The 25,957-nt window shown below is 41.7% G+C and overlaps 1 protein-coding gene across 15 annotated transcripts in view; it reads left to right on the forward strand.

Moving 5' to 3' along the window:
- Nucleotides 1-25,957, forward strand: part of MITF (melanocyte inducing transcription factor) — a 225,063-nt gene that overhangs the window by 179,141 nt on the left and 19,965 nt on the right. For 8 of the 15 annotated variants that reach the window (XM_045493529.1, XM_045493527.1, XM_045493528.1 and 5 more), the window contains exons 3-6: nucleotides 11,387-11,614; nucleotides 12,684-12,767; nucleotides 14,983-15,078; nucleotides 24,056-24,173. In XM_045493529.1, the coding sequence (XP_045349485.1) occupies nucleotides 11,387-11,614; nucleotides 12,684-12,767; nucleotides 14,983-15,078; nucleotides 24,056-24,173 (526 nt within the window). Of the gene's footprint in view, nucleotides 1-10,158; nucleotides 10,382-11,386; nucleotides 11,615-12,683; nucleotides 12,768-14,982; nucleotides 15,079-24,055; nucleotides 24,174-25,957 lie in introns of those variants that run through there. The other 7 variants (XM_045493535.1, XM_045493536.1, XM_045493537.1 and 4 more) reach the window with 4 other exon arrangements.

Consider the following 25,957-nt stretch of genomic DNA (forward strand, 5'->3'; position numbering starts at 1 on the left):
TACAAACTCAAACGGTCTGGGCTTGAATGTTGGACTAAAACTGTCATAAATAACGGGGTCCTCTTAATCTGATCAAGTATTTAAAGGAAAAATTGGAGTGAGGCAGATTTCATTCCTTATATAACAGCTTTGTGGGTTTATTTATTGTTTGCAAAGTTTTCAGGAGAGGGATTCTGCCTGAATATATCTTTATTTGTCCAGACCCACAGAATTGAATTTCTGTGGAATCTGTAGGTTTTTTTTTTTTTTAATTACAAAATTAGCGTCATGTAGATGATATAGAAAATATGGGGGGGAAGGGGGAGGAACCAATAAAGTAAAAGTTCCCTACAATTTCATCACCTCAGAACAGTTATTGTTAAGTTTGCTGAATGATCGGTAATTGGTCTTTTTTTGCCTCTGCAGATGTATAAGTAATATTTTGAAGCCGGTGTAGGATCACGGTGTATGTAGCGTTTCTAAGTTGCTTTGCCATTCTGAGCGTCTCCTCTAATTAAATAGGTTTGTAAAACAGGGATTTTAATGACTGCATTGTATCCATCTGTGTGCAGTGGTTCTCGACTGGGGGCAGTTTTGCCCCCCAGAGGATGTCTGGAAAGTCTGGTGACATATTTGCTTGTCACCACGGGTGTTGCAGGGAAGGCGCTGCTGGCATCTATTGGGTAGAGGCCAAGGATGCTGCTGATTGTCCTACAGTGCACAGGACAGCCCTGTAACAGAGAAGTGTCTGGCCCTCGGGTCAACAGGGCCAAGGTCGGGGGAACCCTGAACGTAGGTGGCTGCCTTGTAATTAATTTAATCCATTGCCTGCTATTAGATTTTTGTTTTCTTTTACTTGTTGGTTTGTTTGTTTTACTAGATGTAAGGTTGGCAAACTTCCTATAAAGGACCACAGATGAAATATTCTAGGTTTCGGGGGATATAAGGTCTATTGCTCAATTGTGCCATAGTACTGTTGTGACTCGAAAGCAGTCACAGACTCTTGGGCTTTAAGGTAGTAATTTGACCATTCCCATGATGGTTAATGCTCTGATGGACGTTACATCCATTGTACCTAATCTTAAATCTTGCTTATATCTGTTGATTTCCGTAGAAAAGCGCTTGATTGTTTAATTACTGGATGGATGTGCATGTACCTTTTAAAAGTTTACATCATTTTATTTTATGTATTAAGGTTATGCCAATTGACTTTTTATTCTCTCCCACATCATTTAAGATTGTTCATTTAATGTGGCTCTGTAAGCACACGTATGCCACCCATTCCATCTGATTTGGAACAACGCCCAGGAATGTGAAGTGTTTAAAGGGCTCACAGTTCACGTGCCCTCAGAAGTCAGGCAGATGAGTGACTGGAGCAGGCCACACATCAGTGTGGGTACAAGGATTGGTGGAATGGTGGCCAAATGAAGAGCCCGTAGCTCATCCCAAGAGGGAATCTGCCACTCAACTATGTCCAGTCCTGGCCCGTGTGCTTTAGCATCGCTAGATCTCCTGATTGATCCAGAGAAACTAGAGATCCAAAACTTGGTTGAAAATTCCTAACTTTTAATTAACCGACTGCACAGAATGGTTTGCCATACCTGTGGACTGTGCCCATGGGCCACCTGTTTGGGGACCTCTGTTTTCATGGTGACTCATTGTGGGGTCTATAGTTTAGACATGGAGGCAGGTATCCAAGCTCATGGCCATTTCTCCTAGACTCTCAGGACCCCAGGCCTCATAGATGAGAGCTATAAGAATTGGCAGTCTCAGGGAAGATGCTGAACAGAAAAGGGAGCTTTAACTTTATCTCTCAGAGTAGGGAGGCAGACTCTGAATCACATGCTGGGCTGGAGACATAGTTCCTCCAGAGCTTTCTGAATTAGGAAGAGCCAGCACTTGTCACTTCTCCATTTCCTCAGGACATTTCTGGAGGCTGTCAGAATCCTAGCCTCCAGACACTACGGTGCCCTACACAATCCGACTCCTTGCCCTTAGCACCTCTTTCCCCCAACGTCCATGGGCTCCATTCATTCACCGATTGACCAGATACTTGTTGAGTCCCTACTGTGTACCAGGCCATGTTCTGCACAAAGTAGAGCTGGGTACGGGGGTCAGGAGCACTGGCAGGGTATGGGTTGAGAATTTAAATAAACCCTTAGGATGGTTCTGGGAGACAAGAGCAGACAGGTCATGATTCCAGGGTGAAGTGGGCAGGGATCTTCAGACTTTGACGTGCATAAGAATCTGCCTGGTTAGCTTGTTAAAACATGGATTTCTGGTCCCCACTGAAAGAGTCACACTCATTAGGTGTGGGGTGGGACCCAAGACTGAATTTCTAACAACTACGAGTATTGGCACTGGTTAGGGATTGTAGGCCATTGTAAGAACATTTTTTTGTCCCCTCAAGAGATAAATAGGGAGCCATTCCAGAGTTGTTTCTCCCCGCCCCTCCCCAGGGTAGTGACATGATCTGACATATTTTACAAGGATCACTCTAATCAGTGTCTTCAGCATGGACTAAAAGAGGGCATAGACAGAAGCCAGAAGAGATTCTCACTACTCCAAGTGAGAAATGATGATGGCGTGGATCAGATGGTAACAATACACACGGTGAAAATCAATTAAATTCTGGATATATTCTGAGAAAGAAGCCAATGCTGCTGCTGCTTCTTTTTTTTTAAGTTTGTTTGTTTGTTTGTTTGTTTGTTTATTTATTTATTTATTTATTTTGAGAGAAAGAGAGTGTATGATAGAGCGGGGTAGGGGCACAGAGAATCCCAAGCAGGCTCTGCACTGCCAGCGCAGAGCCTGATGCAGGGCTTGAACCCATGAGCTGTGGGATCAGGACCTGAGCCCAAACCAAGAGTCACATGCTTAACTGACTGAGCCACCCAGGTGCCCTGGGAGCCAGTACTTCTTTATAGATTGGATAGAGGGTATGAAGAACAGGGTCAAAGATGACCAAGGTTTTTGAATGAACAACTAGATTGAACCATATGAAGGCCACTTTTTTGATCTACAGGGGGAAAAAAGGTAGTTTCCTATGTTTCAACCTAAAGTATAGAGTTTTCAACTCTAGAAGTATAGAGTTGCCATCTACTAAGGTGGAGAAGACTGTGGAGGAGCTGGTTTGGAAGGAATGATGACCATGGAGGTTTGAGATGTCTGCAGTCTTCTGGATGGGGCTGTGGGGTAGGCAGGTGGAGGTGAATCTGGAGTTCAGGGACACCTGGAGCCTGCCGTAGATCACCAGGGCTGTGCCTTTCCATAGAGAAAATCAAGCTCTGAGCATTGAGACACTCTGATACTTAGGAGAAGACAGAGCCGGCCAAGGAGACTAACAAGAAATATTAAAAGAGGTAAGAGGAGGGGTGCCTGGGTGGCTCAGTTAAACATCCGACTTGGGCTCAGGGTTTGTGAGTTGAGCCCTGCGTCAGACTCTCTGCTGTCAGTACACAGCCAACTTGGGATCCTCTGTCTCCCTCTGTCTCTGCTCCTCCCCCACTTGTGCGTGCGCGCGCGCTCTCTCTCTCTCTCTCTCTCTCTCAAAAATGAACATTTAAAAGAAAAGAGGTAAGAGGAAAACCAGATGCATGTGGTAGATTAGAAGCCAAGTGAAGTAGGTATATTAAGAGCCTCTTGCTGTTCCTTGAGCAGACCCGGCTTGTTTATACCTGAGGACTTTTGCACTTTGCTGGGATGTTCTTCCCATCAATCTGCCTGGCTCATCTCCTCCCCAACTTCAGGCCTGTGCTTAACTGTCGCCTTCTCTCTAAAACCACCCCTGAACAGCCTGTGTAAGAGTAGGGCAGTTGTCTGGCATCTGGTTGGTACTCAAGCAATATGTATTGAATGAATCATGAACATGTAACTTTCCTGGGAGCAGAAGTCCAGGTGAGCACGTATCACAGCCTTGCACTCCAGGTGTATGTAGCATAGTCCGTGGACCAGTAGGGTGGGCATCCCCCGGGAGCTTATTATAAATGCAGGATCTTGGGTCCCACCCCAGACCTACAGAGTCACACTGCATTTAACAAAATCCCGGGTGATTTATGTCCACGTTAAGGTTTGCACTCAAACCTATATTTAGTTCTTTCTGTATACAGCACAAAGGCAATTGGGTATAGTCTCAGACAGCAGTGACCCAAAATAAAAGGTTAAAACTATCAACATAAGGTTTCTTCTGTAGTTGTTTCTGTATTCAATCAGTTGCCGTCATATGATTTTTATTTATTTATTTTTTTCTTATTATTTTTTAAATCTTTAAAAAAATTTTTTTAATGTTTATTTTTGAGAGAGACAGAGACAGAATGCAAGTGGGTTAGGGTCAGAGAGAGAAGGAGACAGAATCGGAAGCAGGCTCCAGGCTCCAAGCTGTCAGCACAGAGCCCAACGTGGGGCTTGAACTCACGAGCTGTAAGATCGTGACCCTGAGCTGAAGTCGGACGCTCAACCGACTGAGCCACCCAGGCGCCCTGATTTTTTTTTTTTATAAAGACTGCATGAAGAGGCTTTCAAGAATACTTAATGTGGTTATCCAAGTGACTTCTTAGTTTTATTTTTAAATGGCCTCAGCTTGGAGTGAATATAAAATGCACAGTGTCTGGTTACAGGGTAGAGATTTTTGAGTGAATGAATGTTAATTCTGTTCAAGATACGTTTTAAAAATTTGGTATTTAGCATGACATATCCATGCATAATGGCGGATACAGTCTTTATAGTACAGGACCTGTAAATGCATAGTTTTGTCTGAAGGTGAGTAATGGATTAAGTTTATTGGGCTTTGCTGCTTCTCTCATAGGACTTTGATTCTAAAAGTTGCGTTTTTATTTTGGGGTTATAAATACTCTGCAGACAGTCGGCTACCAGTCTTAAATCTCATATTTCTATTTGGCTGAGATAAAAACTTGATGTTCTTTTTATACTCAGACCTTTGGCATGTTTTAGTCTGGGAGGGAAGAAAAAACAATGTATATAGTAGGAGTTTACTTATAAATACTCTATTTTTTCCCCTGGGGCTACTAAATATTGTTTGCCCTAACCCCAAAGCATGCCTACCTTGTGGTTTATAATAAGCATACTGTTTTATAGGTCATCAGCTAAGGGAGGAAGACCTGTTAGGCATTTTTGGTAAAGTTGGTCTAGTTTATTCTATTAAAACATCAACATTTTAGAAAAATAGATTTGCTGTCCTCTCCTTTTGTACACATTTTTAAAAAAATTTTTTTTTATGTGTATTTATTTTTGAAGGAGAGAGAGACAGAGTGTGAGTGGGGAAGGGCAGAGAGAGAGGGAGACACAGAATCCAAAGCGGGCTCCAGGCTCTGAGCTGTCAGCACAGAGCCCGACGCGGGGCGTGAATCCACGAGCTGTGAGATCACGACCTGAGCCGAAGTTAGACGCTTAACCGACTGAGCCACCCAGGCGCCCCAACCTTTTGTAGACAATTCTAACTCATTTCTCTGAATTCAGAAGCCTAGATCCTGCAAAGTGATGTGATGGGAAATGGTGTGAACATATAGAGGCCAGAGAAACTGGATATAAATTCGTACATATTTGAGCATGTACACACAGAGTATGTGAGTGCGTGTGGGTTTACATTGTTTTATCTTCCCCTGTTAGCTCAGTTAAAGCCTTAGATTAAAATTCATCAACAGCCAGGGGTGTTTGTATGGTTTGCCACTGGTGACAGAATGCGGAAGACCTTGGTTGAATGTCCAGCCTTGGCAGGTCTTACAACCTTCTTTTCAGAGTTTCTGTCTGTCTTTAAAATGGGGAATCATTGAGTGCACCCGGTGTTCCTACCCGGCTCCTTGTCCAGTTTAGACGGTATTTGGAGAAGCCACCGCAAAATTGTATATACATGTACTATATTTCAAAAGTCCCCTCGTTCTTTCCTTCTTAAAACTTGTATTTCATCAGAAAAGCTGAATTCCAGTTAGATGAAACTTTCTTAACAGAGCAGAGGTTGGCATTTTCCGTAAAAATCCAGAGAGTAGGTATTTTAGGGTTCGGGGGCCAGGCAGGCTCTGTTGTGACCACTCATCTCTGCCACTGCGGTGTGAAAGCAGCCATGGGCAATATGCAAATGAATGGGCATGGCTGTGTGCCAAGAAAACTTTATTTATGGACACTGAAATTTGGATTTCATATCATTTTCATGTATCATGAAATCTTCTTCTTCTGCTTCTTTTCCAACCATGGAAAAATGTACAATGTATTCTTAGTTGACAAGCCAGACCAGAATAAGGAGCAGACCCAGCTGGCCTGGTGGGCCGACTCCCGGGCTAGGGAAAGGGGCTTGGGCTCATCAGCCTTAGTCCCTTGTCTGTCTCCTTTACGGAAGCCGCCTTTGCTTTTGCTTCTTGTTTGCATCTCATTTTGATTCTTTTCTCTCTTAGGTCAGGATTCGTATCCTCGTGTTTATTTTCTGTGAAGAATCCCCTTGTACAGACTGTACAGAATAGATGACTGAGTGTTGGAGAGCGTGTATTTTGGGCTTGAGTCCTCTTTCGTGGCATAATTGGCACAATTCGTATAATTGTGGGACCGAAAAGAACTGCGTGCCTTTCAAATGTGACCCTGGACAAGTCTTCTCCCAAGTCATTTAAGAAAGCTAGCTTTGTCAGTTCTGCCATGTTTTTCAGGGATGGTGACTGCTTAGTTGACCGTCTCTATAAATTGTCATTTTAAAAACCAGTCTAAAAGAATGGTGGTTTGGAGGCAGTAGTGGATAGCAGTTGATGGAGTTATAATCCCTTTACTATTCCTTAAACTTGCTAAGCAGCAGGGCACATTTTCTCCCTAAACATAAAATAAGAAATCTGCACTTTGTGTTGAACAAGTGTGTGTTGAATCTGCACGTGTTGAAAAAAAAATAGATTATGAACTGAAAGGATTGCAGGAATCTTCCCTCAACTTGATTATTTACATTCTGGTTTACGAATCGTAGAGGGAATAGAAGACCAGTGGGAATTGTTTCTTTCCCTCCAGTGAATTCTTTTGTCAGTCAAGATGGTAGTTTTCTCTAGGTACCATCTCACGCTGATGTGCTCCACGATCTTTTTCAAATGAAACTGGTGGAAAATAACCTGTCATTGTCACCTAGGAAGTGGCACAGCAAAAGTGTGACAGAAGGTGACCCATTCCACCTCTCTTGGTATCAATTCAGGATCTGAAGGAAGAACAGAAGAAGCACAAAAAGAGTGTAGCAGTAACAAGGAAGAAGAATTTCAAAGCCTTTGGAGTTTTGCACTTTAACGTGATAGCTAACATCCTTTATTTATATGAAACATCCCTTATATTGACAAAAGAATATCTTTTGAGAGAGTATGAAGTATTCTAGCTTTATTCTGTGGTCTGTGCTTCAAATGCTCAGCAATACCTAACTTGACTCTCCAAATTCATTAACTTGGGGAGGGTTAGTCTGAAGGTCACCAGCGTGCAAAAATTATCAGGCAGTCATACAGATGTTTACTGCTGCATATATGTTTTCATTTGTATGCTTGCTTGATTGGCTATTGAAAAATTAACAAAAGGGAAGTCTGAGGAGCTGTGATTTAGGATGGTTTTATTTATATGGCTTTTAAAATTGTCACAGGACTTTAGAGCCTCATAATATTGCTGTGAGAAGGTTCGAGGGTTCAGGTACTCGTGAACCTGTGTTCTAGATCAGCAGGTACCTGTGTTCTAGATCAGCAGGTCTCAAAGTTGACCAGAGAGCCCGGGGGGACTCCAGGACCCTTGTAGTGACTTTGCCAGGTCACAACTACTGTCTTCATAATACTAGATTATTTTCCTTTTTTTTTCATGCCCCTCTTGCAATTTTACAGAAGAGTTTTACAAAAGCTTCGTGAGTGTTAAAATGTCATTGTTCTGAAGACCAGTGGAATGTACGGCAGCGTGTCATCTTGAGCTTTAAGATTTTTTTGCCTTAATTCCTAATATGGTAAGCACCGATAGCTAGGACTCACATAAATACTCCCGATTAGAACGGTTTGAAACAGTCTTAAGCCAAAAAACGTTTGAGAACTGCAATGTTTCAGCTAGGTTGCTAAGACCGTCAAGACGTGTGCGTTCATTTAATGTAGAAATACCTCTATCATGCAGGCTCTGTTATCATCCCTATTGAGTACGTGGGGAGATGAGAGCCTGGAAACATTCATGACTTGCAGAGGGTCATCTAAACAGTTAAGTTGCAAAGCCACAATTCGAATGCAGGTTTCGAATTCTTAACTGTGCTGCTCGGCATGCTGTCTCTCAGGGAAGCACAAGGAAATGCCTGGAAATGCCTTGTGCCTTGTCGAAGCACAAGTTACTGGATTCAACAGTAACTTGTCCTCAGAACCTAGGCCACCCCCAGGGAATGTAGATAGGAAGATTATCCTTAAGGGTGGTGTGAGGCAGAGACCACATTCTAGTGGCTTCTGGACTGAGTCCAGCCCACAGATGTGTTTAACTTGTCTTATGCAGTGTGAAAGTCAAACAACTGGATGTCAGTTTTTTAACCTGGGAGATTTAACTTCAAAAAGAAGTTTACATTGCCTAGCTACATCTCAGAATTGGAAGATCTCGACTGGATTGATATACCCATGTGGCCACCGTCAACCACGTTTCATGTCAGCCATTTTTTTTTAGATGAGACGTGTGTGTTCCAGTTAGGCACAGACCTCACTACTCCCTATTAACCCTAGAGCTCATGTTCCTCATTTATGTTACCTGTTTCCAGTGTTTGGAGACAGCTGGAGATGTTCTGCTTCCTGCGTAGTGTGTATAGCTAGTCTGTTCTCAACTTATTTGGAAACTAAAATGACACTGACCGTGAAGGGACAGAGTACATTCAACTCCGATCACCTCAACCTGGGTATTAGTAAAGAGCTTAGTGGCAATGCCGAATAGAGAGCAGGTCGCTTCCTTTCTTACTAAAGCATAAAATTCTAATTCATTAAAGAATAAGGATCTGCCAGTGAATTAACATTTATTTTTAAATGTGTAGCCCTTTCTTTGTCTAAGTGTAATAGTGAAATAAGCACATTACACGCATTGCCCTCATTTTATGTTTATTTTAGTAATGTCTGTTGTCCTCATCATTATCGTGTCTGGACCCTTTCATAAACTTAAAATGTCTCTGTGAACCTCTATGTGCATGTTAGATCAGTCATTTGAAAACTCTCTGAGATTGTCAACGTAAAGAACTTCCATTTTCCTGGGCATTTGGACAGCATTACTGAATTTCAAATTTTTATGCTTTAAATATCTCCCCATTTCAGCAGTTAATATTAACCATTTATCACAATTTTTAGGTATTTATTTCTTTGCCTTTTTCTTCTTTTGTCTCACCCCAGACTACAAGCTTCATGAAACTGGCAGTCAGATCTATTTGTTCGCAACGTATATTCCGTGTGTCACACGCCGTTTAGCACATAATAACAGTAAATAATGGAGCAAATAAATGAGTAAAGATATAAGTACATCGGTCATGTATATGATAACTCTTACTCTTCTCTATCCCTAAGAATTATAATAAGAGTTTTGCTAAACACTTTCATGCTTCCTACCTTGGTGAAATCGGGGAGACGTTTATTTCTTACTCTTCACGTAAATATACATCCAGCCCCGTGTGTGTGTATGTTTTTCCTGTTCTGCTTAGGGTAGTTTCCCTTCTTCCTGATTTTAAAGTCAGTAGGAGAGTTACATATCCATGCAACTAAGAATAAGATGCACACTGAGACTAGGATATAGGATGAGGCCATTGAACTTGAAAGTGCAGCACAGAGACTCCTCCAGAGACGCTCTTCCTGCAATTGCCAGTTAGAGAGTTATGTGGCCATTAGAAAGTCTCGTGTGTAATAGTAGCTTTTAGGCAGTGTCTTCTCCAAAGGGGGCATCTAGCTCTTAACCTATTGCTGAAAGAGAAATACCATTGTCTATTAATACTACTGGAACTAAAGATGAATAGTGAATCGGCCTTGATCTGACAGTGAGTTTGACTTTGATAGCTCATCACTTAAAAAGGTTCTTTTATATTTATGAAAAAAGCATGACGTCAAGCCAGGGGGAAAAATTGATATAAATATTGAAGACCAAGCTCGTTGAGCTTCCAAAAAAAAAAAAAAGAAAGAAAAGAAAAGAAAAAAAAAAAAGCCCCTTGTGCGAATGGGTTTTTTTTTTTTTTTTACACGCATAACTAATTAGCTTAGGTTATTATAAGCAGGGCTGCTGTGATAAAGTTTCCGGTGGTGTCTCGGGATACCTTGTTTGTAGTGCCTTCTCTATGCCAGTCAGTCTTCGAATCAGCATTACAGAAAGTAGAGGGAGTGAATAGTCTACCGTTTCTCGTTGGATTGGGGCCACCTAAAGCGTTGTTATGCTGGAAATGCTAGAATATAATCACTATCAGGTGAGCTTTACTCTTATTCATATTCAGTGTCTGAAATGCAGTGCAATAAACTGAGTAATTCACCTTTTCATTTTATTGTACTCTTTCCAATAAGTGCAAGTCGGCTAGTTTAATGCTATTTACTGCTTGTTACTATTAAGAAGTAATTCAGTGTGGTTTTGAACAAAGTAAATATTAGTAGGGGTTTTTTTTTTTCCCCCTAGTGCCTGGCTGTGCTCTCTCCATCAGCTCCTGTTCGGAGCTCATAAGATCAAATTGTATTTATCAAGGAAAAAGTAACTTTAAATTGACTATCACTGATTTTTTCTAAGCCATTTTTAATCCTGTATTGTTTATAAGAAAGGAGAAAAAATATCCTGGTGCCTTAATAGCCATGCCTTTAAAAACACATACATGTAAGTGTGAGATGTTTGAAAGAAACTGCTTAATGTTGAGTTCAAGATCTTAATTAAAATGTTGAATAATCATGTCCAAATGAAAGTGGGAGGAATTAATCTACAACTAGTTGATTTAATCATCAGAATGTTTCTGTTTATTTTCTACAACCGTTTTACAGCTGGTTCTTAAGGAGGTTTTTGTTGTTGTTTTTAAACAGAAAGCTGTTCTCTTTGCCAAGGAAAGTAAAATAAATTGTTATGCTCCTTTTTCTGGATTGTTTTGATCTCAGTAAGCCCTTCCAGTTGTGTTGGGAAAAGTTTTGCCCTACAGATGGTTGCAAATTTTAAATTCTTAGACATGAGCAGAAGGGCACAAGGTTTCCAAGAGATGTGCAGCTAATTAGCAGGGAAATAAAACAGGGCAAAGTATTACCCCAAATCCTGAGAGTTAGACTTTAAACTTCAGTAATATCAAAATCCATTAGCACAGTGCCTGGTACATAAACAGGGGCTTAATAATTTATTCTGTTGGTGGACTGGCCAGTCTCATGTTTGTGCCTGAGAAAAGAGCCGACCGAAACTCACGAATAACGGCGCTGTCTTCTCTTCCCTCCGTGGCTATGTTCAGGTGCAGACCCACCTCGAAAACCCCACCAAGTACCACATACAGCAAGCCCAAAGGCAGCAGGTAAAGCAGTACCTTTCTACCACTTTAGCAAATAAACATGCCAACCAAGTCCTGAGCTTGCCATGTCCAAACCAGCCTGGCGATCATGTCATGCCACCAGTGCCGGGGAGCAGCGCACCCAACAGCCCCATGGCTATGCTCACACTTAACTCCAACTGTGAAAAAGAGGTAATTCATGTCTCCTCCCCTCTCCTGTCTTCTTACACTAAATGAATGTCTGTTGGATATTATTCCCACACTTGACTGTGGACTCTCTAGTCTGTCTGCGGGGCCACACGCGCTGGCCTTTGTCCCAGTTTCTGCTACGTGGCTGCCGCTCTCCGGCTTCTTTCTCACCATCACCGGGTTATTGGGTTATGGCTCAGGACAGGACACCTGGCCGCTCCCGAGTGGGACGTGGAGGTGAGGACACTTTCTCTCCCACCCTGTTTCCGCTCCGTTAGCTGAGCGCTCTCTTCTCTTCAATGCCTTTCCATTTACAAAGCAGTGAAAATGCAGAGAGAGGAGAAGGCAAGGTGGAGAAGGAAAAACAAAAATAGAAAAGGTGTGGGACAGGCGGTTTAGAAGTTCCGCTTGTTGTGAATGCCTGGAATAGTATTTTTATTTCTCCCTGAGTTGAAGAGAAAAAAAAAAAAAAAAAAAAGCACAGAATGTGCGTGGATGGATTTGAATAATGTAGCACATGAGAATTTAACAGAGAAGCAAAGGTTTAATTGCTAGATAAATTCCGTTTCATAATAAGATTGCCGCTGCCGTGAAATCTGCTTTTGTAAAGGCCGGATTGGAGACAAGATTCAAAACACACCTCAAGCTAATTGTTGCATCAAAATTTGAAGCATAAAAATACCTGAGAGGAGAGTTGTGATTCAATGCCTGTTATTCCCAAATTACGAGATGATAAGCCTCATTTTAATGGAGTTTTACAGTACTCTGAAATGTTCATGTGATTTCAGAGGTGACTTTTCTGAAGTTTCTGTATTCTAGTTTCTAGAGGGACTCAGTCTTTTTTCCCCTGGGCCCAAACCAACTGTCTTATTTTTCTCTGTCCATATTTGTCATCTATCAGGCTGATTTGATGGAAGTTCTTTGTGCACTATTTTATTTCTTGGTCACTTTTACTTTGTTTGAAAGCTTATTAGTTCATCTTGTTGCTGCGCCATCAGCCTCGTGTGAACATGTCATTGAAAAGTCATTTGCAAATCCAAGTCATGGGCTGATTTTGCTTGTGTTTTTACAGGGATTTTATAAGTTTGAAGAGCAAAACAGGGCGGAAAGCGAATGCCCAACTATGAACACACACTCACGAGCGTCATGCATGCAGGTACTGAATGACTCGGCAGCCCCAGGATGTAACACTTTGTAATGAGAATCTATATTTGTGGCTCATCACGCCTTCCTGATGACTTCAGGGTTTTTTTCCCCTCATTGATTTTTTTTTTTTTAAATGGAGAAAGCTATGAGCAAGGCCATTTTCCTCATTGTGGCGCATGATTAAATAACTAAATGAAATTAAACTTAAAATACATTTTCCCTAAGTTGCTTTAAGTTATTAAAAAGTGCTTGAAATCCATAAATTGTGAGACATAAAATGTAAAATGCTGTACTCATTTAGGTACCGTCATCAATGTGTTACACAAATTTATAGGATATCAACTTCAATAGGCTATTAGTAAAACCAAGATATGCGTGTTTGTGTGTGTGTGTGTGTGTGTGTGTGTGTGAGAGAGAGAGAGAGAGAGAGAGAGAGAGAGAGAGGGAGAAAGGTCTACATATTGTTTTACAAAATGGACTCTCATGAAACATGCATTTGAAATTTATTAGTTTAATAATATTTCATGGATTTTTTGCAAGTGATTAGAGATTCTTCTGTGACATCCTGTTTAATAGATGTATAAATAACACCACAAACATTTATTAACATATTTATATATTTTACAATGTGTGTATAGATATATAAAAGAAAGAAGAATAAGCAATGAAAAATTCTTTACTTTTCTGTATTTCCAATTATTAACTTGCTTTAGTGTTTTTTAAATCAGAAAAAGAAACGATTTAAAAAATTCTATCTATTCTATTTTATTAAAAATAAAAATTCTATTTATTCTATCAATAAAACCCACTAATTTTATTTCCCTAAAAATTTTCAAGGAGAGGTTGTGCATAAGTCCCCTGGCCCATTTGACTGTTCGACTCAATTAGAAAATCATCCCGTAGAAGCAAACAAACCTAACTGGTCAATCTAGAAATGAAACTAAACAAACGATGTGCTGGACGTTATTCAACCCGCAATGATCGTTGTCAGAGGTCACTTAATAACTCTCATTTTTTGGGTGTTTACTATATCCATGGCACTCTGAGCCACTTTTTATGCTTTATCCTGAGATCTCACAAGAATCCAATAAGACAAGGAGTATTATTAACCCCATTTTCCAGATTGGCCTGTTGAGGCCTTTAAAAATTGAGGGCGTTGCCCTTACTACAGAAAGCGGGAGAATGAGGATTCCAACAAGCCCTGTGACATTGGGGCCTGTCCCCTTTCTTTGGAAATGACAAAAAGACATGAAGAGCATTCCTCTGAGCTCTGAGACCTCACTGTGTACTTGCGAAGCATTATTGAGATTCAAGCCTGAGTGCATGCTCGCAGACACACAGGCACATACCCAGCTCAAATACATAAGGTGTTTACAACGAAATGTTCTCACAGCCTTGTCTTTGCAACTGCTGCAAGGCACATGTAATCACTGTTGTTTATTATCATAACTGATGTTTTGGTACTTGAGGAATAAAATTGATCTAGAGGGACTGTCAGCTCCACCACTGTAATGATAACCCCGTCCTGGTGTACTCCTGGGGGAGCCCCGTGCACATTGGCAGCCGCACAAGGAGACGCTTAGTTTATATAAGCACTGTAAAGATCGGTGCAGGGTTCGCCAGTAGCCTGAGAGCCACAGTGACCCCCCCCACACAAGTCCGTAGGAGAGCAAAGGTCTGAGTGACCGCCTGTGTTTCCTTACTTCAAGGAGGGTCTACAAAGGCTATGGGGTATAGTCCTTAGAGAAAAAAAGGAAATCGCAGCTGTCTTTGAAGATGAGGTTTCCCAGTCCAGCTTTCCTGTCTAGGAGTGGCAGTTGAGCATAGCGCTTGAGAGAATGGGTTCAAGTTGTGGCTCGAACTCTTCTTCATTGGGCAAGGTGCTTCTCCTTCATCTCACCTGGAGAATGGATATACTCACAGCCCCCACCCTGATGGGGCTACTGTGAGGGGGAAATGATTGAACCCGTCCAAAGCCCTGAGCCCGGTGCCTGGCACCTAGTAATCCCTCACTAAGCACTGGTTACCGATGTCATCCTTACCACCGGTTAGTGTCAGTGACCTTCAGTGATGTTCCTGTTTGGCAGGAAGGGATGGTAACTTAGAAATCTAAGTGAAGAGCATTCAGTGTTGAGGGTAAGAAGAGAATCATGGATCTCTCTTTGGGTTGCTTTGTACAGTTTTTGCTTATATTTGTCTCTTCCATTGCCCTTTTATTCCTACAGATGGATGATGTAATTGATGACATCATTAGCCTAGAATCAAGTTATAATGAAGAAATCCTGGGCTTGATGGATCCTGCTTTGCAGATGGCAAATACGGTATTGATGACTTTTTTTTTTAAAAGAATATCTTGAGTTATTGCCAGTGTTCTCTCCTTTTTTCCTGAGCTTTTAGTTTATGTCTGCAAGTGGCTGATTGAGAAACTTATTAATACTAAACCAAGGAATTGTCTCAGGATCACAAATAAGTGACTTTGACATCAGAAATTAAAAATTTCTCGTGGGTTTATCAGTAACCCCCTGATAAAGCTCCACGTTCCCTGGCTTCCAAGTCCACTGTCACTAGGACAACAGGCTTCCCCCGGACATCTAGTGACCAACATAGTGCCCGCTGCCAGGGGCAATACTATGGAGTATACTATTTACAGTAGCATTCTCCTTGGCATGACAAATGAATGCACCTTTTAAAGTAAAAGGTGGTACCTTACTATTCACAGATGATAGACTGACGTTTGAGTTACCTTTCTTCATCTAAATCTATTCAATTTTAGTTAATAAAGCAGTGGTTTATTCAATTTCCTTCTCTCTATAATTTGGAGCCTTGCCTGTATTTTTTTTTTTTTCACTCCTTAGAGTGGTGGCTTATGTTGCCACTTAGCCAAAGCCTTACTGTAGGTCTTATTTAGTCCTTGTACTAATTCTGTGACTCTAGTCCTTGCAGTAATTCTGTGAGTCAAGTTGGGGTAGTATCATTACCCTCGTTTTTAGGATTAGGAAAGGTTCTCTGGTCTTGCACAGATTTACATAGCTTGGGTGTGTCAGAGACAAGACTCTTGAATTGGCTTTGGAATGCCTTGTCCAATCTTATTTTGTTTTCTCTGAGATCAATGCCACGGGGCTATCATATTCTTGAATAACCTATATTTGAAAGGCTAATTTCCATAGGAGAGAGGGATGTGAGAGGAGTTCTTCTCTGATGGGTGCAGAGTTTGGGATTTGTAAGATGAAGAAGTCCTCGAGATCTGTTTCACAATGATGTGAATAGACTTAGCGTTCCTGGGCTGTATACTTCAAAATGGGTAAGATGCTAAATTTTATGTTATAGGAATTTTTACCACAATAGAAAATCTTTTTAGAGCATAAGTTCCTGTAAATAAATCCCCATGGCCAGGGAATATGATAGCCCTTGCTTATTTACACCAAAATAGTTTACTATAGTACACTCAAGTTTTATAGGTAGCATTTTCTTTTCTTTTCCATCTTGTTTCACTTCTTTCAGTTCACTTACCTGAAGTCCTGAAGGGTGACAACCCCCCTTGAAACCCCAAAGTCCTTTCTAGGATCCTCAGTCTTTGTCAGCTTCCTCCCCATTTAAACTCACCCCCCCCCCCCGTTTTTGAAAGATCTGGATGTTCTGCCATCTTGACAGATGTTTCCATGCCACAATCTCCCCACCCTCTTGGAGCGCTTAGTTGGCATCATTCGGAACCCTTCTGCTTCCAACTTTGTGCCTCTTGTGAGGAGGGCTACCCTTGTCAGCAGTCGAAATCCTGGGATGAATGTGAGCAAAACACTTGGGAGAGCTTGCACTGTGGAATGTATAAATATACTCGGAAACATGGGTATGTTTACAATGTTTTCAATGCCCTCGCTGCAATTATTAGCAATGGCCCAATCAGCCCAAAGGAACTTTGCTTGATGAAGGTGGTCATTTTGCCAGTGGTGTCGAGTGGTATCTGGGCGCACTCAGGAAGACTATAAACTTAATAAGATTTTTTTTTATAAATCATTTAAAAAATTTTCTCCAATAGTGAGGACCTTTGAAGTCATCTGAGCCAACCGAGTACTCTGTGCATTAGCCTTCCCTTATATATCTTCCGTTTCCCCCGCATACACACATAGAATCAGTCATGCATCTTCTTGAAAGCCTCTAAAGAAAGATATGCACTAGCTCACAAGACAAACAGGAAAACACAATGGTTAAGAGTTGGGGATTTGTGCTCATATCTGGGTTCCTATCCAAAGCCTTCCATTTCCTCTGTCATCTTGTGTGTTACGTAGCTTCCTGAAGTCCTACATTTATCCATCTGTAAAATCAGACTGATAATTGTACCTGCCTCACATGGTCATCTCATAAAGTATGTGTAGCATTCAGCATTGGAAACAAGTTTACTTAACAACATCGAAATTATTAAGTAATTTTTTATACTATCAAGTAATTTTGATAGTATTTTATTCAGGTGATATTCCTTGAGCATCTATGTGTCTAGTTCTATTTTATTTATTTTTATTTATTTTTTTTTTATTTAAAAATTTTTTTTTCAACGTTTATTTATTTTTGGGACAGAGAGAGACAGAGCATGAACGGGGGAGGGGCAGAGAGAGAGGGAGACACAGAATCGGAAACAGGCTCCAGGCTCCGAGCCATCAGCCCAGAGCCCGACGCGGGGCTCGAACTCACGGACCGCGAGATCGTGACCTGGCTGAAGTCGGACGCCCAACCGACTGCGCCACCCAGGCGCCCCATCTAGTTCTATTTTAAAATAACATCATACTTAATAATTATAATTCAGATGTTACAATGAGTTTCTGTATGAATTCTAGACATGGGTCCCAGTTTGCCTCATGGAGAACTTGTCCTCAGAACAATCCTTCTTCTTCTTCTTCTTCTTTTTTTAATGTATTGAAAGAGACAGAGTTTGAGCAGGGGAGGGGGAGAGAGAGAGGGAGACACAAAATCCGAAGCAGGCTTCAGGCTCTGAGCTGTCAGCACAGAGCCCAACACGGGGCTCAAAACCACAAACATGAGCCGAAGTTGGAAGCTTTACCAATTGAGCCACCCAGGTGCCCCCTCATGACAAACCTTTTGAAGACCGTTTTCAAGACCCCCATTTGCTTCTCTGCTTTATTTTTTTTAATGCTTATTCTTAGAGAGAGGGAGAGAGAGAGAGAGACAGCATGAGCAGGGGAGGGGCAGAGACAGGGAGACAGAATCTGAAGCAGGCTCCAGGCTCTGAGCTGTCAGCACAGAGCCCAACGTGGGGCTCGAACTCACAAGAGATCATGACGTGGCCAAAGTTGGGTACTGAACCAACTCAGCCACCCAGGCGCCCCTGCTTCTCTCCTTTAGACTGAATACCCATGTCTCCTCAGTCATTCTACATTAGAATGGAAACCTTATTTCTTGATTATCTGATTGCTCCTAAGCTAACTTTATGATTGAATTAGCATTTACTGAATACCTACTGTGTCACCAGCCCTGAGTGAAGTGCTGTGGATGAAGATGAGTGAGGTTTCCTACCTCTGCTCATAGAGCTTCCCAGCCTGGAAAGAGGAGACTGCGTCAGACCTTGAATAGATAGAGGAGGGTAGTTCGGGAGCAGAGGCGCAATCTCAGGGGAGCTCCTGGGTGGGAAAGATGCCCTGGGCAGCGTTGAATTAATTCCCAGCCAGGGCAGGAGTCACCTGTAGCACCCTCAGATGCCGCTTACTATCCAGGCATTCGTTACTTTTCTATATTTGCACGCTGAAAAAGTCTAAAGGTAACCCCAGCAGAACCAGACCATGACCAAAGCAGTTCAGCCTTTTGCTATTAGTGGAGACCCTATAATATAGAGATTAGGAACTCAGATCATGAGCCAGACAGCTGAATTGAGTGCATACTCTTGAGTGAGTTATTTGACCCCTCTGACTCACTTTCTTTGTCTGGAAAATGGGAATAATAATAAGAGCAACTAAGACAATAGAATTCATATGAAAATGGCAAGAGCTAATCTACAAAAAGCATTTAGAAGAGTCTTGATTCTGATACGCACTTACTAAATGTTGGTTCCTAGTTCTTATTCTTGATAAACTTGGGCTTGGGTTGTCAAAAGAAACAACAAAGCTACCGCACGTCACTCACATTTTAATTTCTCCCCCGACAGTAGAGTTTAAACTTCACATTCTTTATGTTAGGCATTTCTTTTCCGTTTATTTGATTCTTTGATATGCTTTATTTCAAGTTAACTTCTTGAAAAAAAAAAAGTAAAGTGGAAGGAACACTTAGAGAGGAAACTATCCTAAGGGAATTGGAGTCTAGAAATAACTATTCTAAGAGCACAAGGGCCCTCTTGTACCATTACAAACAAAGAATAAAAGTCCCAGTTTACTTGTGCTCACAGTGCTCAATTGAGATTCAGAGAAGGGGAACATCCAGAAAGAAAAAAATAATAATATTTTACAATGATCATTTACTTGGAAAAATATTCATTTTGGTGGAGCAGAACATTGAAGAACACAATTCAAACCAAGTTTGGGGCACAGACCCATAGGCATTCACCCCCTCTTTATTTGTCCCTATCAGACTGTGGCTTCGATCTGGACATTGTACACTTCTATGCTGGAAGTGAAAATTTTTTTTTGTTTAATTTTTTTAATGTTTATTTTTGAGAGAGAGGGAGAAAGACAGAGCATGAGTGGGGGAGGGGCAGAGAGAGAGGGAGGCACAGAATCTGAAGCAGGCTCCAGGCTCTGAGCTGTGCCCAACGCGGGGCTCGAACTCACGAGCCATGAGATCATGACCTGAGCCGAAGTCGGATGCGTAACCGACTGAGCCCCCCAGGCGCCCCACGACATATCCATGTTAACGGAAGATGCCTCTTCCTCTTCCTTAGCTTCAAAGATATTATTTTGCCCTAATTATAAATGTTGGCTATGTTTATGGGGCAGTTTTTCTAACCCAGAAGGGGAACCACAGAATCCTTTCTTAAATATGCATGGCCGATTTGTAATTAGAAAGCCATGTTTATTTTTGTATTTATTTAAAAAAAAATTAGAAAAACATTTTTTAGTGTTTTATTTATTTCTGATACAGAGAGAGACAGAGCATGAGCAGGGGAGGGGCAGAGAGAGAGAGGGAGATACAGAATCCGAAGCAGGTTCCAGGCTCTGAGCTGTCAGCACAGAGCCTGATGCAGGGCTTGAGCTCACGGACTGTGAGATCATAACCTGAGCCAAAGTCGGATGCTTAACCGACTGAGTCACCCAGGCACCCCTAAAAAAAATTTTTTTTAATGTCACTTATTTTTGAGAGAAAGAGAGACAGAGCACGAGCGGGGGAGGGGCAGAGAGAGGGGAACACCCAGACTCCGAAGCAGGCTCCAGGCTCTCAGCTGTCAGCACAGAGCCTGACGTGGGGTGCAAACCCACAAACTGGAAGATCATGACCTGAGCCGAAGTTGTATGCTTAACTGACCAACCAGGCACCCCAGAATGATGTGTAATCAACCTTCCACTTAGTAGTCTCAAAGAATGACAGCCATTAACACACACAACATAAGGCACCATTTAGGGGCGGAGTCTCTCAGCTTCAGCCCCACTAACATTCGAGATGGATAATTCTTTGTTATGAGGCTGTCCTGCTCATTGCAGGATGTTTTTAGCAGCATCCCCAGTCTCCACCCATTAGATGCCAGTGGTACCCTCCACTCCCCCCCAGTTGTCACACCCCAAAATGACTCTAGAAGTTGACAGATCCCCTCAGAGAAGGGGAAGGGGTCCCCAATGGAGAAGCCTCAATTTGAACACTGAGCCATTAATACAGCCCTGTAGTTCCCTTGATTCCTATATTTAGATTTGCACTGCAGCCTGGCAAAATTGGTACAGTGGTTGACAGGCTACATAGTAATTAACATGGCATATGTGGTGTCATTGATCAAAGTTTAGAGCGGGTTGGGAATACAGTACTTTGTAGAAAATCATATTACCAAACCTGGCAGTGCACTGATCACTTAAATACAGTGTTTCACCCCCTGTTACCTCTAATTGTTACACAACCCTGTGAGATGGGTGATGTGATCACCACTCTTCAGAGGTGGCACCATGCCTCAGAGAGGTTAATATCACACAGCAGGTCAGTAACACAGGCAGGTTTTAAGCTAGTTCTCTGGCTCCTAAGCCCGCCTATGAATGGCTGCACTACTAATGCGTAAATTTGAGCATCCATACTTGGCTAGTGAGCAACTAGGTTTTTATTTGCTTAGATCCAGTTGGAGATGACTTGAAAATTGCACTTTCTAATTGGTTTATCAGCAGATTGACACTACCCCTCCCCCAATACTGTTATTAATATAGTATATGAACCTCCTACCACAAAGCTCTGTTCACACATAGCTAGCCCCATGGTTTTTCTGCCATAAAAGCCGTTAAGATGACATCCACAGAGTGCCTTTCTAGTTCCGTACCTGGCCCAGAGTAGGACCCCACACAAAAAACTCTCCCCAGCAAACTATTCCGGCAAGGTACATGCTGCCAGCTCCTGTTCGGCAAGTGTTGGAAAAGCAGCCAGAGCAGGAAATCTTGCAGAGAAGTAGGTGGACACTTATGAGCCGTTCTGGGGACTGGAAGTAATGATGTCTGACCTCAGTGGAGTACCCGATAAGGCGTCTTGTTCTAGAGATTTTAATTCATCTCCCTTCTTGGCGGGCCCCACTGTCACTCCCTGCCATTCACAGCAATCTTTTCTGGAGTTTTCAGCTCCCTCCCAATCCATTTCTCTCTGGGGGTCCCCAGTCTTGCTCTCTTTCTCCCCACCGCCATCCTGCATGTCTCTCCATCTGTCTGTCCACCTCTCTCCCCGTATGCACATGTGTCTCTCTCTTCCTGTTTCCACCCCTACTCTGAGTCTTTGCCTCTGTCTCATTCCCAGTTTTTGTTTCTTTTGCTCCATGTCTGTCTGTCTCTGTCTCCCTCCCTCCCTCCCTTCCATGTGAGTCTGCATTTATTTGGTATATGTACACACATTTTCCTTTAGAATATGTTTAGAACATATGTTCTTGTCCTGGAAAAGCTTATAATCAGATATCTATTCACTGTAAGTCCTTTGGTGACTTAAAGGTTTTTTTTTTTAAAGCTCCCTATGTATGTCTTGTCTATTAATTTTCCCTAACAAATCATCATCATAACACAATTGCACGTGTTGCTTACAGTTTGCATTTGAAAATATAATAGATGTGATTTGTATTTCTAGAGGAATGGAAATATATTTTTTTAGCTTGTTGCATTGAATTTTTTTTTTTTTTTAATTTTTTTTCAATGTTTTTTATTTATTTTTGGGACAGAGAGAGACAGAGCATGAATGGGGGAGGGGCAGAGAGAGCGGGAGACACAGAATCGGAAACAGGCTCCAGGCTCCGAGCCATCAGCCCAGAGCCCGACGCGGGGCTCGAACTCACGGACCGCGAGATCGTGACCTGGCTGAAGTCGGACGCTTAACCAACTGCGCCACCCAGGCGCCCCAAATTTTTAAAGCCACATTCTTAGTTTATTAATACTCAGTAGTTCCTCAAAAATCTGAAACTCCGGAAAGATAGGAGGAATCCAGAGGGGTTATGAGATGTCATAGCAACTTTAGAAGTTTTGATGCTCTAACTCTTTACAGTGCTGTGCTGAGAGATTTGCACCCCTTTCCTTCTGGTGTCTTAAGTTGGACAAGAGTATGACTGAGCACACACAGGAAGAGACTGACCCTAAGAAGGTGACCTACTTCAAATAAAACCACTTAGTAAAACGACAGCTAATAATCACAGTCACTTTTGATCAGGTTCTTAGCTAGAGGGGCTTGAATTGTGGTTCAAGGACATTTTAAGTTATCACAGAGCATTGTATATATGAATCTGTATAATGGGATATATATATTACATTTTATATACATAACATACATCCTGCCTTCAAAAAGAAGCAAAAGACTGAGTGGAAAAGAGAGAGAGGTGTTCTGCTGATCTGTCTGTCCTCCCTGCCCTCAGGCCCCAGTCATATTAAAGCTGGTATCCTTGTTTACCTGCCAGAAAGTACAGGCCTTCCCCATCTCTTTCGTTTGAAGGTTTAGTTCGGGGTTGATTTCATAGAGCACATACTTAAAAGCCATGGTGGATAGATGGTCGAAGGCTACCGATGAAGGGAAACACATTTCTATCTTTATTTTGTGAGATATTTTTATCTGTATGTTAGTAGCCACTGGAGAAAATGAAAGGTGAAATCTTCAATGTCATCTTTATTGGAGCCCCTTGGTCAGTAAACATTCACTTTTCTCAGACGTGGAGTAAAACTTAGAGTGTATAGTCAAGGACAGGAAGGGTTAAATGATCAATTTCTTACACGGTGTTAATAGTTTACAGGAAGTGTTTGAATTAAGCTGGGAATGGGGAGTTTCTGCAGTGGCAGAAGTGAGGTCACTTAACTGTGTCCCCAGAGTGATAGTTGAGAACTTTTTTTCAGCCGGTGGGAAGAGGAAATGTCCGGGGCCCCTCTTGTGCCCAAAAACGGGCACATCAGACTCTTCCAGTGAACTCAGTACAGGAAAAGCAGCACTGGGGACAGAAATAAGTTCACTACTTCAAATGATTCAACTCAGAACTGGAGAAAAACACTCTTAAGCTAGGTTGAGAAGGCTAAATACTTTCCTTTTTTTTTTTTTTTTTTTTTTAAAGTGTATGTTTTGTTCTTTTATTAAAGTCAGTGGGCTCCCTCTTGTGGCTTTGCGAAAGATTTCACTCTCAAGGAAAATAGCTTTTCTTTAGCAATGAGGAAACCATTTCTTTGCCAATAGAAAACACTTCTCAGTGCTTTTCCGCTGCAAAAGTGCTCTTTATAGTGAAGAGAGATAAAAAAGGAGAGGGACGGAAAAAATGACTTTGATGAAAAACGTGCTTTGGTGAAAAAGTCATGCCACACAGAACCCTGTTTTACGGTAATAGCCGACCTTTACCAAACATTTAGCGTATGCCCCTGGATGTGCTAGATAGTGAGTTTGCCACATTATCCATTGTCTGCATGCTCAAAATGTACGTATAGGCTGGTAATATAGCCATCTAATGGGTAGGAGATTCCACGTCCTTCTTTCTCTCAAAGGGAATGAGCTAAGGTGACCATGTCTCTGAGTGAGTGAAAAAGTAAACATGTCGTGCTTTCCTGTTTTAAAAAAATGACTTTTTGCATCCTACCGTTTCTTTTAAGTAAAGTCCGGAATCGATACGGGTTCTAGCTGAATGAGGAGCTGTCCAACGGTTTGTTTCTATCATTGTTTTTCTCTCTCTAGTTACCTGTCTCTGGAAATCTGATTGATCTTTATGGCAACCAAGGACTGCCACCCCCAGGCCTCACCATCAGCAACTCCTGTCCAGCCAACCTTCCCAACATAAAAAGGGAGCTCACAGGTAAATCCTGGCAAGAGTGCCTCTTACTGGGGATTTTCTGTTGATTTCCTGACAAACAACGGTTCTCAAAATTGTGACCTCCAGACTCTTGCCAATTCGTAGACATACTTTTTTTTAGGTCTATGCAGTGGTGAAAACATTGAGCAATATTTTAAGATGGAAGATTTATACTTGGAAATTTCCAGTATTTGAGGTACTGGGAATTGGGGCTGCTGTCACTCCATGGCATTGTTAGAACTCCGTGACACCCCTCATTGTGTCTGTGGCTGCTGTCCCCTTTGGGCTGGGGGCACTAGGCAACATTTTTAATGATCAGATGTCTCTAACCCATCTGGTGTTTGTGCTAAGCCCCTAGAAGCATTTGCGTTTGAGAACCCTGGGCAGATATTTTGTTGGACATACATTCAAGCCCACAGTTGTCAGGATAGGGTAAGAATGAATTTCTTAACATCTTCAGATGCCTCCTGTTATTTTTGCTAAATCACATGCAAAAGATTTATTACACGGAGTAAAAAAAATAGATTATAAAACCGAGCAATGGGTATTGTTTGTTCCTGGGGCAAGTGTGAAATTACCTATTTCACCATTTTGTTTAACGCTTTAGGGAGAGCATTTGGCCATTAAAACATGACGAAATGACATTAGAACTGGCATTCTATCATGCTGAATTTTATGGCCCTCACCTTATCCCCCTTTTTCATGTTTGGTCCTTGCATCTTGCAGGATTACGTGAACACGCTGAAAATACGGAAAATATATTCGGTGCAAAAAATTCCTATTTGTTCAAGGGTGTCTTTTTTAAAAAAATATTTCAGAAGATAGTGGCAAGAGAAAGACATTTGGAAAAACAAACATTGATTTGGTTTAAAAGAGATAATTAATTGGGGCACCTGGGTGGCTTAGTCAGTTAAGTGTCCGACTTTGGCTCTGGTCATGATCTCGTGGTTCGTGACTTCAGGCCCCACATCAGCTATGTGCTGACAACTCAGAACCTGAAGCCTGCTTCGTATTCTTTGTCTCCCTCTCTCTCTGCCCCTCACCTACTCGTGCTCTCTCTCTCTCTACTATAAATAAACATTAAATTTTTTTTAAATAAAGGATAAAACTAATTAATATTAAAACTCATCGGAAGTCAACAAAAAAGTAGGAACCCTACCAGGAAGGAACAGTGCAATGAAGTTCTTAGAAAATAATGCCGAGATCTATACTAAGTAATGATAAAATGTGGTTAGCGTGACATGAACAGAATTCTTACAACTTAAGTGCAAAGTGGGGTTTTGAATTATGTGTTTGCTTCTTCAAAAACAAAAGAAAACAACAGAGGCAACAGGTGGGAATGAGAGAAATAGGTAAGGGGTAGACGTTGATTTTTTAAAGAAAGTAAGCAGATATAATGAAGTATACACTTCCAGAATCATTTTCTATCGTAGAAAATGACCTTTCCAGGCAGGAAAAGGAAAAATAGACAGGAATTAGGGTTCTGAACACTGCTAGTTGGAGCAGGAGTATGATGTAGCCAAAAGCTTAGGAGTCAGATCTGATCTACAGGGAAAAAATTATCTTTCTTAAGTTTGGTTTTCCCACCTATGTTAGATTCTGGTCAGGAAGCAGAGACCACATGGTGATTTGAACAGTGGAGGTTTAAAATATAGAATTGTTAACCAAATACAGGCTAGCAGCTACTTAGGATGATATGTTAAAGAAGATCCTGAGGCTGCAGGGGGTATCCAGGCTTGAGAAAGAACCTCCCCACCCCCCCCCCACCCAGGCCAAGAGTCCACCCC

This window comes from Leopardus geoffroyi, chromosome A2 (assembly GCF_018350155.1).
Source record: "Leopardus geoffroyi isolate Oge1 chromosome A2, O.geoffroyi_Oge1_pat1.0, whole genome shotgun sequence".
Lineage (NCBI taxonomy): Eukaryota > Metazoa > Chordata > Mammalia > Carnivora > Felidae > Leopardus > Leopardus geoffroyi.